This window comes from Giraffa tippelskirchi, chromosome 5 (assembly GCF_054371585.1).
Source record: "Giraffa tippelskirchi isolate mGirTip1 chromosome 5, T2T-mGirTip1v1.2.pri, whole genome shotgun sequence".
Classification (NCBI taxonomy): Eukaryota; Metazoa; Chordata; class Mammalia; order Artiodactyla; family Giraffidae; genus Giraffa; species Giraffa tippelskirchi.
In genome coordinates this window covers 191,105,998-191,120,107 of record NC_137279.1, presented here as the reverse complement: position 1 = coordinate 191,120,107, position 14,110 = coordinate 191,105,998, and the positions used below count along the sequence as shown (strand labels likewise).

The 14,110-nt window shown below is 47.8% G+C and overlaps 1 protein-coding gene across 26 annotated transcripts in view; it reads right to left on the bottom strand.

The window, feature by feature from the left end:
• The window catches only part of SCLY (selenocysteine lyase), a 30,514-nt gene extending 20,859 nt beyond the window's left edge, over window positions 1-9,655 (bottom strand). For 4 of the 26 annotated variants that reach the window (XM_081491202.1, XM_081491206.1, XM_081491204.1 and 1 more), the window contains exons 1-4: window positions 9,502-9,655; window positions 6,559-6,674; window positions 2,373-2,540; window positions 1,775-1,875 (exon numbers count right to left, since the gene is read on the bottom strand). In XM_081491202.1, the coding sequence (XP_081347328.1) occupies window positions 1,775-1,875; window positions 2,373-2,540; window positions 6,559-6,674; window positions 9,502-9,566 (450 nt within the window). In that variant the 5' untranslated portion in view covers window positions 9,567-9,655. Of the gene's footprint in view, window positions 1-1,774; window positions 1,876-2,372; window positions 2,541-6,528; window positions 6,675-9,000; window positions 9,429-9,501 lie in introns of those variants that run through there. The other 22 variants (XM_081491210.1, XM_081491215.1, XM_081491212.1 and 19 more) reach the window with 11 other exon arrangements.
• Window positions 9,656-14,110: the final 4,455 nt, after the last annotated feature.

Genomic DNA, 14,110 nt, shown 5'->3' with positions numbered 1-14,110 from the left:
GGCTCCATGAAAAAAGGAGTCAGAATTCTGACTGACGTTGCACTGAATCTACAAACCTGAAGAGCTGACGCACTTATATTGAGTCTTCCCATCTGTGGACACGATACACGCTCCAGTTACTCAGAACTTCTTTGAAGGCTCTCAGTAATAAATTCTATTCCCAATGTGTGTATGTATTGGGGCGAGGAGTGGCTTACAAAATCCTTTTTACTAGATTTATTTCCTAAGTATTTGATATTTTTTGGTACTCTGATAAATATGCACTGTTGCTGGTACATAAAAATACACTTGATTTTTTTTTAATCTAATAACTTTGCTAAATTTACTTACTAATAATCTAGTTGCAGATTCTTTTTTTTTTTCTAATGTGGACAGTCACATCACCTGTGAAGGACCTTCCTTTCCAATAAGGAAATGAGATGGTAAGAATGACTGACTAGAGGCCTTGATGCCATCACACTGTCATTGAGAATCTTCTATCAATTTAAAAAGAAATATCTTTCAAATGGGTCAAACCTCACACTCTTTTTTTTTTTAATTGGAGTGTGGTTGATTTACAAAGTTGTGTTAGTTTCAGGTGTACTGCAAAGTGATTCTGATATATATACATTCTTTATCAGATTCTTTTCCATTACAAGTTTTTACCAGGTATTGAATATAGTTCCCTATGCTGTACAGTAGGTCTTTGTTGTTTATCTGTTTTATATATAGTAGTGTGTATATGTTAATCTCAAATTCCTAGTTTCTCTCTCCTTGCCCCGGCTTCCCCTTTCATAACCATAGCTTCTTTCCTAAGTCTGTGAGTCTACTTCTGTTTTATAAATCAGTTCATTTGTATCATTTTTTTTAAAGATTCCACGTACAAGAGATGTCATATAATATTTGTCTTCCTCTGAGTTACCTCACTCAGCATGTATTATGTATATGTACCACATCTTCTTTATTCACTCCTCTGTTGATGGACATTTAGGCTGCTTCCATGTCTTGACTATTGTAGACAGTGCTGCTGTGAACACTGGGGTGCATGTATCTGTTTGAATTAGGGTTTTCATCTTTTCTGGGTGTATGCCCAGGACTGGGTTGCTGAATCATATGGTAACTCTATTTTTAATTTTTAAGGCACCTCCACAGGGCTTCCCTGGTGGCTCAGATGGTAAAGAATCCACTTGCAGTGTGAGAGACCTGGTTTTAATCCCTGGGTCAGGAAGATCTCCTGGAGAAGGGAATGGTTACCCACCCCAGTGATCTTGCTTGGAGAATTCTATGGACGGAGGAGCCTGGCCGGTTACAGTCCACGGGGTCGCGAAGCGCTGGACACGACGGGGTGACTAAGAACACACACTGTCCTCCATAGCGGCCGCGTCAATTTACATCCCGCCGACAATGCAGGAGGGCTCCCTTTTCTGCATACCCTCTCCAGCGTCTGTCGTTTATAGATGTTTTGATGATGGCCATTCTGACTGCAAACCTCTCAATAAGGTAAACAACTTAGGCATATAAAGGAATGATTCCAGGGCAAAATGAAGGAGAAACTCTCTTTATTGAGAAAGCAATGCAAAGCAAGTTAATTCACACGTTAGGTAACAAATATCCTATTAGCCCCCTGGAATTCACTTATAGGATAAATGCTGCCTAATTGTATCAGGCTAATTGGCAAAATACCAGGACAAAGAATTACTCTTTCTTTAAAAGACAATAATACCAAGAGGGCACCACCTCATGCTTTTTTTTAATAACTGACAGCCAAAAGAACACGAGACTTTGGACTGTTTACCTCAGTGCCCCCCGAAGTGAAGATCACGTCCTGAGGCTGCCCACCTATCATCCTGGCGAGGTTCTCCCGGGCCGCGTTGATCATCTCCTTGGCCTTTCTACCTGGAGGAACCAAAGTGGAAATTCAGTAACTTTGCTGCACCAAATCCAATCAACAGACATTTAAAGGAACGACCAGACACGAGGCAGCGGGAGGGCTGAGCGGGCAGTTCTAGGACAACATGTGTTCACTCACGTGAGTGACAGCCTAGATATCACGTGGTGAAGGGACAGCAAATCAGGGGAAAGTACTGAGACTCAAGGAACAGGGAGGAGCTAGAAGCCGACGGGGGAGGAGGCCGGAGCCCCAGAATTCTGAGACGTGGCTTTCTTCTCACCCGACGCCACGGGAGGGGAAGCTGTGGCCATCTGCCCTGCTTCCCATTCGGGAAGATGGGGGAAGGAAAGGGTGGAGTAATAGACCACGCTGCAAAACAGCAAAAACAAGCAGAAATAGAGCCCATGACTGCTCGACACAAAGTCCAGCACCATACGTCACAGTGCAGGTCCCCTCAGTCACCAGAGAGGTCACCACCCCAGGGACACATTTGCTTTCAGACCTGGGCTCAGAGCCCAGCTAGCGCTAGTCTCACTGGAGAGCAGGAAGTAGGAACTAAGCTTCACGTGGTGGAGAAAGCAGGGCTCAGGGCAGGAATTCCGGAGGTGTCCATGACCATTCATACTTCGACTCCAGACCAGGAGCCTCCAAACCTTTTGACCGTTCAGTCCTATTTATAAAAATACTTTTTTGAGCAGGTACCACTATAATAAGTACATAAATAAGAAAACACACATAAAGATAGAAATGTAAAAAGATGCGGTAAAAATACGTATATGAAGTCATCCGCACACTCCCTAGGACTACTGTGTAAGTTTTCATTACAAGTTAGGAAGGTCTGCGGTGTTTAGGAGGCCCAGTCAGTTCAATCAGTGACACCTGAAAGGCTGTCATCAGCGTCAGTCAGCGTGGGCAGGAGCACGGCGGGGCACACCGTGAGCCCCTCTGGAACGCCTCTCGGCCCGTCCACCCGCTCCCTCCCCATCCTGCCCCAGGATTCTGCTGAGAAGCCCCTCAGAGGAGCCGCTGGGCTGATCCTCTGCCTGCCCCCCTTCCCTCCCCACGGCAATCCTGTGGCCCATGTGGTGTGCGGCAGCCTGTAACCTTTTCAGACGCGCTGACAGACCTTCGTCTAAGCATTTCTTTTGCCTTTTCAGAAGTGGGTTTCATAATTTACATACTGGTTTGCAAAAACTCCCCCTTCCACTTATCGACAAAGTCTTGGAGACCCTTCCTTCTATACGAGGATTCGTGGGGCTACCTCACTACCCTCACGTGCCTATTAGAACAGCTAAAATGAAAAGACTGGCCAGTCCAAGCGGTCAGGAGGTTGTGGAGGAAATGCAGCTCTCATCATGCCGGTGGGAACACAAAATGGTACAAGCACTTTGGAGAGAGGGCAGCGGTTTCTTAAGAAGTCTAACCTCCACTTCCCATCCGATCCCACTGTTCCACTCCTAGGTGTTTACGGTAAATATTGTTTACCCAAGAAAAAAGAGGCAATGACCACGACTCTACATTGACATTCACAGCAGTGTCATTTGCAATTGCCAAACCCAGGAACAGCTCACACGCCCATCAGCAGGTGAGAGCACGGACACAGCATGATAGAACGCCACTCAGCAGGGAGACGACCAGCCGCTGATAATCACACAGGTCAGCCTCAAGGTAACTACGCTGACCGAAAGAGGCCAGATGGAAAACTGGTAAGATTCCATGTTTATACAAACACAGAAAATGCCCGCCGCTCACGGGGCAGGACGAGAGCCTCTTCCTGAGGGTTATTCCTAACCTTCTTCATGACAAAGGCTTTTTATTAGCACTCAATTGTTTTCTACATTCTCCAGTTTCATGCATCAGAAAGTTCAGTTTCTCTAGAGGAAAGATTAGCTACAAGGCAAAGTCCAGAAGACTAACCAGAATACAAGTACAGAATAAACCAACAATGAAATTAATGAATGACTAGTATCTGATTTTGAAAAGGCTTTTAGTTACCAAGTTTACTAAGCAAGTGGACATGAAAACCCACAAAAGCCTGTAAATCTGTACACAAATATTGCTAAGTCAGAGGCTTCCCTGGTGGCTCAGCAGTAAAGAACTTGTCTGCCAATGCGGGAGACCTAGGTTCCATCCCTGGGTCAGGAAGATCTCCTGGAAAAGGAAATGGCAACCTACTCCAGTACTCTTGCCTGGAAAATTTCATGGACTGAGGAGCCTGGCCAGCTACAGTCCATGGGGTTGCAAAGAGTCGGACATGACTTAGTGACTAAAACAACCCTGCTAAGTCAATTCTAAAGGAAACCAACCCTGGATATTCACTGGAGGGACTGACGCTGAAGCTGAAGCTCCAATACTTTGGCCACCTGATGCAAAGAGCTGACTCACTGGAAAAGACCCTGATGCTGGCAAAGACTGAGGGCAGGAGGAGAAGAATGGCAACAGAGGATGAGATGGTTAGATAGCATCACTGACTCAATGGACATGAATTTGAGCAAACTCCAGGAGACACTCGCTTCCCTGATAGCTCAGTTGGTAAAGAATCTGCCTGCAATGCAGGAGATCCTGGATCAATTCCTGGGTCAGAAAGATCTGCTAGAGAAGGGATAGGCTACACACTCCAGTATTCTTGGGATTCCCTTGTGGCTCAGCTGGTAAAGAATCCACCTGCAATGCGGGAGACCTGGGTTCCATCCTGGGTTGGGAAGATGCCCTGGAGAAGGGAAAGGCTACCCACTCCAGTATTCTGGCCTGGAGAATTCCATGGACTGTATAGTGTGCAGTCCATCAGTTCCTGGGGTCGCAAAGGTTGGACATGACTTAGCAGCTGAACAACAACAACAATTGTTGAACCCTATCCCATGAACCGAGGAGCCTGGCAGGCTATAGTCCATGGGGTCACAAAGAGTTGGTCACACCTGAGCAACTGAGCATGCACGCAGCATGCATCCCCGATAAAACTTTAAATAAGAAGGCACAGCTTTAGCTCACCATCTGCAAAACACAACATGACTCAGCCAAGTAATCACTGATCTAAAGCAAATTATTTTGCAGAACCTCCAACTTAAAGCTCTACATGGAAACAACAATAAATGAGAAACATTTCCAACAGACTGCGGAAAATTCTTAAAGAGGTGGGAATACCGGACCACCTGACCTGCCTCCTGAGAAACCTGTATGCAGGTCAAGAAGCAACAGTTAGAACTGGACATGGAACAACAGACTGGTTCCAAATCGGGAAAGGAGTACATTAATGCTGTATATTATCATCCTGCTTATTTAACTTCTATGCAGAGTACATCATGAGAAATGCCAGGCTGAATGAAGCACATGCTGGAATCAAGATTGCCGGGAGAAATATCAATAACCTCAGATATGCAGATGACACCACCCTTATGGCAGAAAGTGAAGAAGAACTAAAGAGCCTCTTGATGAAAGTGAAAGAGGAGAGTGAAAAAGCTGGCTTAAAACTCAACATTCAGAAAACTAAGATCATGGCATCTGGTCCCATCACTTCATGGCAAACAGATGGGGAAACAGTGGAAACAGTGCCAGACTTTATTTTTTGGGGCTCCAAAATCACTGCAGATGGTGACTGCAGCCATGAAATTAAAAGATGCTTGCTTCTTGAAAGGAAAGTTATGACCAACCTAGACAGCATATTAAAAGGCAGAGACATTACTTTGCAAACAAAGGTCCGTCTAATAAAAGCTATGGTTTTCCCAGTGGTCATGTATGGATGTGCGAGTTGGACTATAAAGAAAGCTGAGTGCCAAAGAATTGATGCTTTTGAACTGCGGTGTTGGAGAAGACTCTTGAGAGTCCCTTGGACTGCAAGGAGATCCAACCAGTCCATCCTAAAGGAAATCAGTCCTGAATATTCATTGGAAGGACTGATGCTGAAGCTGAAACTCCAATACTTTGGCCACTTGATGCGAAGAATGGACTCCTTTGGAAAGACCCTGATGCTGGGAAAGATTGAAGGCAGGAGGAGAAGGGGATGACAGAGGATGAGATGGTTGGATGGCATCACCAACTCAATGGATATGAGTTTGAGTAAGCTCCAGGAGTTGGTGATGGACAGGGAAGCCTGGCGTGCTGCAGTCCATGGGGTCGCAAAGAGTCAGATGTGACTGAGCGACTGAACTGAACTGAACTGAAAGAACTTTAAAGTAATTTTTATTTTTAAAAAAGGAGGCCAGGATTCTATGTGATCCTGATTATGTAAAAGATCTAGTTTGCAAATTTTGTAAGGATCGATGGAGACAGATACGTGACAGGGTCTTAATAAGTACTGTTATTACTAACAGCTTTTTTTTTTTGATTGTGCCTTACAGCAAACAGGGTCTTAGTTCCCTGACCAGGAGTCAAACCCATGCCTGCCCCCTGCACTGGGAGCACAGAGTCTTAACCACTGGACCACCAGGGAAGTGCCCTATAAGCAGCTCTTAATAAGACATCTTTTTCATCTGGGAAAGGGGGATAGGAGAGCATGTTAAAGATGAAAGATTATGGTATCAACACAGCTCAAATTTGGTCTTTTCAGGGAAAGAGAACTATCCAGAATTACAGCTAGAGACATGCGGTTAACAGAAAATCCACTCAAAACTGAGTCATGCTATGCGGTGTAGAGTTCCTGCAAGAGCGCCCCTACCCCTCACCTCAGATCTGGCCACGTCTTCCAGAATTACCTGCTGGGTAAGAGCTACTGGGATTTCCCCAGGCTTCCCGCATGGCCTCCGTCATGGCCTCAATCACTTCTGGCTCCAGGGGGGTGGTTGCGTTATAGTCCATATACACTTTCCTGCTGGAGAGAAAACAAAGACGTGCTTCTTAAGGACGAGAAGATGAACGTGGAAAAACAGCTGCATTCAGTCTATGTCGTCAGCAGGAGCAAACAAGGTCAAGGCCGGGGGCTTTTCTGCAATTGCACTGTGCACTTAGGCGTGCCCACATCTTCATCACTTATGGAAAATGTATCCGTGATTTCTGATTATCTAGTATTCTTGCCTGGAGCATCCCATGGACAGAGGAGCCTGGTGGGCTACAGTTCGTAGGGTCGCAGAGAGTCAGACATGACTGAAGTAGCTTATAGGAGGAGGAGTATTTGCTGGTTTCCTTTATCACTGCTAAGAGACTGTCCACTTAGACTTCCAGAATGTCTTTCCACCCCGTGCCGCTTCCTTCTGATGGAAGAAGGGAACCTTGCAGGCCCAGGGAGTTGCACATTCCTGAGGGCTTTTCCCCTGGTGTTTGAACTTCACCACTTCACTGGCAGTTTTCCTTTATTTCCCGGTGGTCTCTGTGATGGCCGTGAGGCTCAGGTGACCTAGGTTCCCACGGTTCCCCTCGAGGCCCCCACACTGCAGTCTCGGGGGACGGGCTGGCTTCTCCTCCCTTTGCATTTTCCATTTTCTTTGCCTGTTATGACAATGCCCTCCATCACTGTCTTACTTTTTAGGTCTTTGCTCCAACCTGACCTTCTCATGAAGCTACTTGGGCTCTAAATGAAATTGCAGCCACCCCTGCCCTCCTCCCCAGGGCTCTGTGTCCCCCTCTTCTCCACAGCACCCCATCATCTAACACATGAGACTTGCCCCTTGTTAACTGTCTGACTTGACAGGATGTAACTGAACAGCAGCTCCACGAGCTCCTGTTTTCCTCCCAGGTGTGTCGCCAACAGTGAGGACAATGGCTGGCACAGGGTAAGGGGTTGACATATAAGGTGACAAATGTCATAAGAAAGTGCACAGCCCCTGAAAGATTCCTAGGTGAAATTTACCAGTGTGTATATATATATATACATATATATATATACACACACATATATTTATCAGAATCAAAAACTTTCAAGTACAGGGAACTCTACTTAATACTCTGTAATGGCTTATACGGGAAAAGAACCTTTAAAAAAAGAAGGAACGGACACATGTATATATATAACTGATTCACTTTGCTGTACACCTGAAACTAACTCAGTACTGAAAATCAGCTCCAATAAAATTAAAAAAAAAAAACCTCAGAAACGTTCATGAATGTATACAGCAGGCAATCCTGTCAGATACTATTCATTATTTTATCTGATTTTTAAATCAACAATAGTGTCTAAACCAATTCACATGAAAATTCAAACACAATTACCAACAGTGGCTACTAAACACATTTTTTAAAATCCATGGAGTGTTTGAACGCAGCATTTTGTCTCTAAGATGCCCAAGTACAGGGCTTTGGGGCTTGGGAAGTCTGCCCAACATTCCTTGACCACCCCGGGATTAGGAATCCCCGCTGCTGAGAATTAAATCTGCTTGTGTCCCTAACTCTGCTCGCCCTTTCGGTAAGTATTTCGAAGATTCTCAAACTACTGGTGACCACAGCTCTTCAATCTGCTGCTTGGCTGAACTAATCCACAGCTTCAATTTCAGACGAACATATCCCAGATTACTCTGCCCCAGTATATGCTGCTGCTTTAAAGTGTTATCAATATTGCATGGGAGAAGTCAACTTTATTAGGTTCATAACTGAAAAATAAAAAGGCATCGTGAATCTCTGCCTTCCTAGCTCCCTTTTCTCCGTCCCAGGCAAATGAAACCGAAAGACCAGTCAGATTTAGGCCTAGACACAAATTTTAAAGATACACATCCATTTCCCACACTACGATACAGAGGATTGCCCCTCCCCCGCAAAAGTGTTTAACAAATTCCTGGATTGAGGATGAAGACTCTCTCAAACACACACCCAAAGCATTTCCCGCCGCCCCTCACTCCCCCAGGGGAAGAAGGTCCCAGCATCGGTGGACTGAAGTATCTCCCAGTCTTGCTCCCCACTCTGCAAGCTGCTCAAGCCTGGGAACTTCCTTCTTAACACTCCCACCCCCGACTCCTTCCCTCACCCCACCTCACCCCGACCCCCCGCTTCGAGCAAGCATCAGCAAGTCGGGCAGGTTTTGTCAGGTACATTCGTTTTCCCGCCGCGCCTGCGCCCGCTGAGGTCCACACCACCTCTGCCTCCCAGATTGCAAAAGATTCCTAACGGGTTTCCCTGATTGCTGCAAACCCTGCCTTCCCTACCAAGCAGCCAGAAGAAGTCCCGTAAAATATACAACAGCAACCTATAATATAATTAAATTACATCACTTCCCTTATAATATAATTAAATTACATCTGCTCAAACCTCCAGGAGCCCCATCGCAGTGACAATACGCCCCAGGGTCCCCCCTGGGCTCTGTCGGTGGACAGCTGCCCCAGGCCCTGCGGTCCGCGGCCCGCTCTCCGCGCTCCCCGCCGCCCGGGACCCCGCGGGCAGAACCCTTGCTGCGGACTCCTGGGTGTCCCTGGGGTTTTCGGCCCGAGCGTCACCTCCCCGGAGTCCTTCCCAGGCCCCAGCGTGCGCCGCTCGTCCTCCCGGCGGTCACACCGCATCCCGCGCGGACCCTCCCGCCGGCATGTGACCGGCCAGCTGGCGCCCCGCTCCCCAGGAAAGCCCCGTTCCGCCGAGAGCGGCCACCGGCCGCCCCAGCGTCCCTCGGGGAATGACCACCCGCCGGCCGCCACCCGCCGCCACCGCCACGCGGCGCCTGGAGGGCTTCTTGGAGGAGCGCGCCGACGGCTCTCCCGCCTTTCCCTCAAGGAGCGCACCTCTCGGGCGGGCTCTTCTCCGCTCGGCCCCGCGCGTCCCTGCTCCGCGCCCCGGCCGCCTCCATCCCGACCCCACCGCGGCCCGCTTCCAGCCCGCCAGGCCCCGCAGGCGAGGCCCAGACTGGCCGAGCCTGTCACGGTTAGGAGCGCCACCGGGAGGGGGCGGGGCCGCGGGCGCAGGGGCGCTTGCGGATTGGCTGAGCCGCGCAGCTCCGGCCAATCCTCGCGCTGCACCGGCGCTCCGCGGAGAGGCAGGGCCCCCGGTCCCGCGCGCGGAGGAGGCGGGCTGCGGGCGGGGCTTCAAGCGCGTCACGGGGGCGTGGTCACGGCGGCGGCGCGCAAGGAGGAGGAGCCGGACCCCCTCGGCTGGAGTTGGGTCCGCCGTCCGCGAAGGCCGGTAGGCTGCACCCTGCACCTCCGCCGTGACCCGACCCTCTGCGCGGGTGACTTCGGGCTCGTCTCGCGAGGATGGGTCTGAGGGGCTAGGCGAGACCCGAGGAACACCGCGCGAGGCGCGGGGCAGGGGGTCTGGCGAGCCTAGGGGGCAGGGGCGCCGCCGGGCACGCGGGAGCGAGGGGAGGAGTAGCGCCGGTACCCGGATGGGAAGGCGCCCCGGCCCGCAAAGCACGACCTGTCGGATGGAGGTGTCTAGCTTTCGTGCATCCCGCCGACTGTAACGCGAGTCGGTTGCGAAAGCGGTGAGAGGGCGAGGATGCAGATTCCTGAATGCTAATAAGCCGCCCACCGTCTCTTGCCCTTTTGGCAAATTAACAGTTTCTGAGTTTGAGCGCCGAGCGTGTGCCAGGCGGTGTTCCAAGCGCCTTTCGTGTATTCACTGGTTTCGTCTTGCTAGCACCTTTACCCAGTGGGTACCTGGCAGCTCCACCTCACACGAGAGGACGTTCAGTCAGAGGCAAGGCCAGCATCTTGCCCACGTTCACACGGGGAGGAATGGGGCCGGAAGGAACGCAGGGCTGCTTTGCCAAGAAGTTGAATTTTAGTTGGATTTTTGTACACTTGCTCAATGTTATCTCCTGGCAGGGTCCAGAAGTTGTCTGCTGCAGCTCAGCAAGCCTCTTTCCTTTCTGGATTCTTTATTTCCTTTCATTCCTGCATGCAAACCGAGCTCCGTTCAGTTCAGTTCAGTTCAGTCGCTCAGTCGTGTCCGACTCTTCACGACCCCATGGACCACAGCACGCCAGGCCTCCCTGTCCATCACCAACTCCCGGAGTTTACTCAAACTCATCTCCATTGAGTCGGTGATGCCATCCAACCATCTCATCCTCTGTCGTCCCCTTCTCCTCCTGCCCCTAATCCTTCCCAGCATTAGGGTCTTTTCCAATGTGTCAGCTCTTCACATGAGGTGGCCAAAGGATTGGAGTTTCAGCTTCAACATCAGTCCTTCCAATGAACACCCAGGACTGATCTCCTTTAGGATGGACTGGTTGGATCTCCTTGCAGTCCAAGGGACTCTCACGAGTCTTCTCCAACACCACAGTTCAAAAGCGTCAATTGTTCGGTGCTCAGCTTTCTTTATGATCCAACTCTCACATCCATACATGACTACTGGAAAAACCATAGTCTTGACTAGACAAACTAGGCTCATGTCTTGCCAAATGCAGTTCGGAGCAAAAGACCCAGAACATTTAAGAAGCAAATAAATATGTAGAAGCTCAGGGTCAAAGAAGAGGAAACGAAATAAAGTCAAGAGCACAGGGAGTCGTGTAAGTGCGGCTGAGAGAAGTCTGAAGCGTCTACTGCATATAATGGGAGATACTGATGATTTTGTGAAAAAATTTCAGAAGAGCAGTGGAGGAAGGTGAGAGTACAGAGCTGAGGAAGCAAGGAGACAAGAAAAGGTGCCCCTTCAGAAGGCCGAGGAAGGAGGTAAGGGGCGCAAGATGAAGGGGCTGAAGGAAGGCAGCTAATAAGGAGGCTGAAAATAAGAAGAGGTAAAACGTCCTGGAGGCAGTGAGCAGATAGGTTAAGAGCAGAGGTGGGTGGGGAAGTTGACCGGCGGAGGGCAGGCTTCATTCTCTGTATGGAAGGCTGTCAGGATGGGAGCTGGAGGGGCCAGGGACTACCCACAAGGGGACTAATCCAGCCCTCCTTGGACCAGTTAGGCAGCAGTTAGTAGGTTTGTGTTTCCAGGTGGATACCTTGAGGGTAGAGGTGGAGTCGAGAGGCGAAAGCGCCCCACACTCAGGACCATGGCCTGGACTCCACTCTTCCTAAAAGCGGTAGCAGCCACATGATTCCAAGTGGGCTGGTCACACATGCAGCAGATGCCTGCAGAGGGTAATTATGAAATCAGTGCCCAGTAAAGATCAAATATTTGAGGAAATGCCATCTCCATGGCAGTGAAATAGTAAATGCAGCAAACAGAGCTCACACCTAAGGGGAAAAAGTCATAGAGCAGAGTAAGTCCTCAGAGAGGAAAGGTCTACAAGGAGTCAGTTCAGTTAGTTCAGTCACTCAGTTGTGTCCAACTCTTTGCGACCCCATGGACTGCAGCATGCCAGGCTTCCGTGTCCATCACCAACTCCCAGAATTTACTCAAACTCATGTCCATCGAGTTGGTGATGCCATCCAACCATCTCATCCTCTGTCATTCCCTTCAAGGAGTTAAGGGAGCATCTTATTTCTTTAAAAAGGCAGTCAAGAACAAGCAACAGTTAAACCAACTGGATGAAAACTATAATAATTGAGATTTAAAAACTCAATAGAGGGGACTTCCTTGATGGTCCAGTGGTTAAGAATCCGCCTTGCAATGCAGGGGATGTGAGTTTGATTGCTGGTGGGGAAACTAAGATCCCACATGCAGTGAAGCAACTAAGCCTGAGGTTTGCAACTGCTGAGCCCGTGTGCCACAACGGGAGATCCTGCGTGAGGCAACACAGATCTTGGACCACAACTAAGACCTGACACAGTCACACAAATAAATAAAAATTTTAAAAAAGAAAGTGTGAAAAAAAACACTCAATAGAGTTGCCAGGGATAGGGAGTCAGGCAAGCATGAACAGGCAGAGCACAGAGAATTTTTAGGGCAGTAAAACCACTGTAAATGATACTATAACAATAGATGCATGTCATTATACATTTGTGGAAACTCATATAGTGTCGGACACTGAGAGTGGACCCCAGTGTCAGCTAGGGACTATGGATGACAATGATGTGTCCCTGTAGGTTCAGCAGTTGTAACAAATGTCTTACATCTGTGTGATGTCAGTAGTAGAGGATGTTAGACATGTAGGGGACAGGGTGATACGGGAACTCTGTTCTGCTCAATTTCTCTGGGAACCTTTAAAACTGCTCTGAAAAATAAAGTCAGTTTTTGAAAAAATCAATAAATAGGCTGAATAGAACAGGCATAAAGAGTGAATTAAGGCATTAAATGCCCAAGCAGAAGAATTCTCTCCGATTATTGGTCAAAAACACAGAGATGCAAAATATGAAAGATGATTCTCAACCAGGAGTGATTTTTTTCCCTCCAGGGGACATTTAACAATGTCTAAAACGTTAGCTGTCATCACTGTGGTCGGTGCTTCTGGGATCTGTTAATAGCTCGTAAGGCCATATACGCATTAACCACCCTACAGTGCACTGGACAGTCCAACTGGGAGCCACATCTGGCCTAAGCGTCAACTTAGTGTTGAGGTTGAGAAACCCTGATGTGGTTCCATATTTCCACTTGATATCACATCTGAGGACTTTATTCAAAGTTCCTTGCAGCGTTCGTTCATCTGCTGGCATGACTTTCAGCTTCTGTATGTATGAGAAACATCTTTATTTTGCCTTCAGCTTTGATACCTTCCCTAGATACAGAATTCTCACTTGAGATTTTTCTTTCCATAAAGGTTTTTTTCCTCCACTGTTTCCTCGCTCACATTCTTTTCAACAGGAAACCTGCAATCACCCTTTTCTTCGTTTCTTTATACATTGTGTGTCTTTATTTCTTGACTGCTCTTAATATTTTTGCTCTGGTGCTGATTTTAAGCAATGTAGAATGTGATTTGATGTCGTTTTCTTCACGTTCTTGTGCTTTGAAGGTGTTGACCTGGTATCCATGGGCTTGCAGCGTTTATCAATTTGGAAATCTTTTAGTAATTAAATCTTCAAATAATTTTTTCTCTCCCCTGCTCCTTTGGGAACTCCAATTACAAGTTTATTGGGCTGCATGAAGTTTGCCCACAGCTCACCCAAGTTCTGAGTTTTTTCCTTAGATATACTGCCACCCACTGTTTTTCATTTTTTTATTGCTGTCTTCAAGTTCATAAATCTTTTTTTCAGCATGTGTAACCTGTTGTTAAACCCATCCAATATACTTTTCATCACATCTGTGTTTTTCTTCAGAAAACTGAATTTGTGTCTTCTATTTTCCACATCTCTACTTAACATGAGTAGTCTCTTATCTACTTGAGTTGGTTTAACGCTCTGATGTATTAATGCTATCATATCTGATAGGCAGTTTCACAGGCTGATTTTTTTCTCCCCTCTGACCGTGGCTGTTATTTTCTTGCTTCTTGCATACCTTGAAGTTTTGTGTTGAATACTAGGCATCGTAAATTTTACCTTCTTGGGTGCTGGGTGTATAGTTTACTTAAAAATT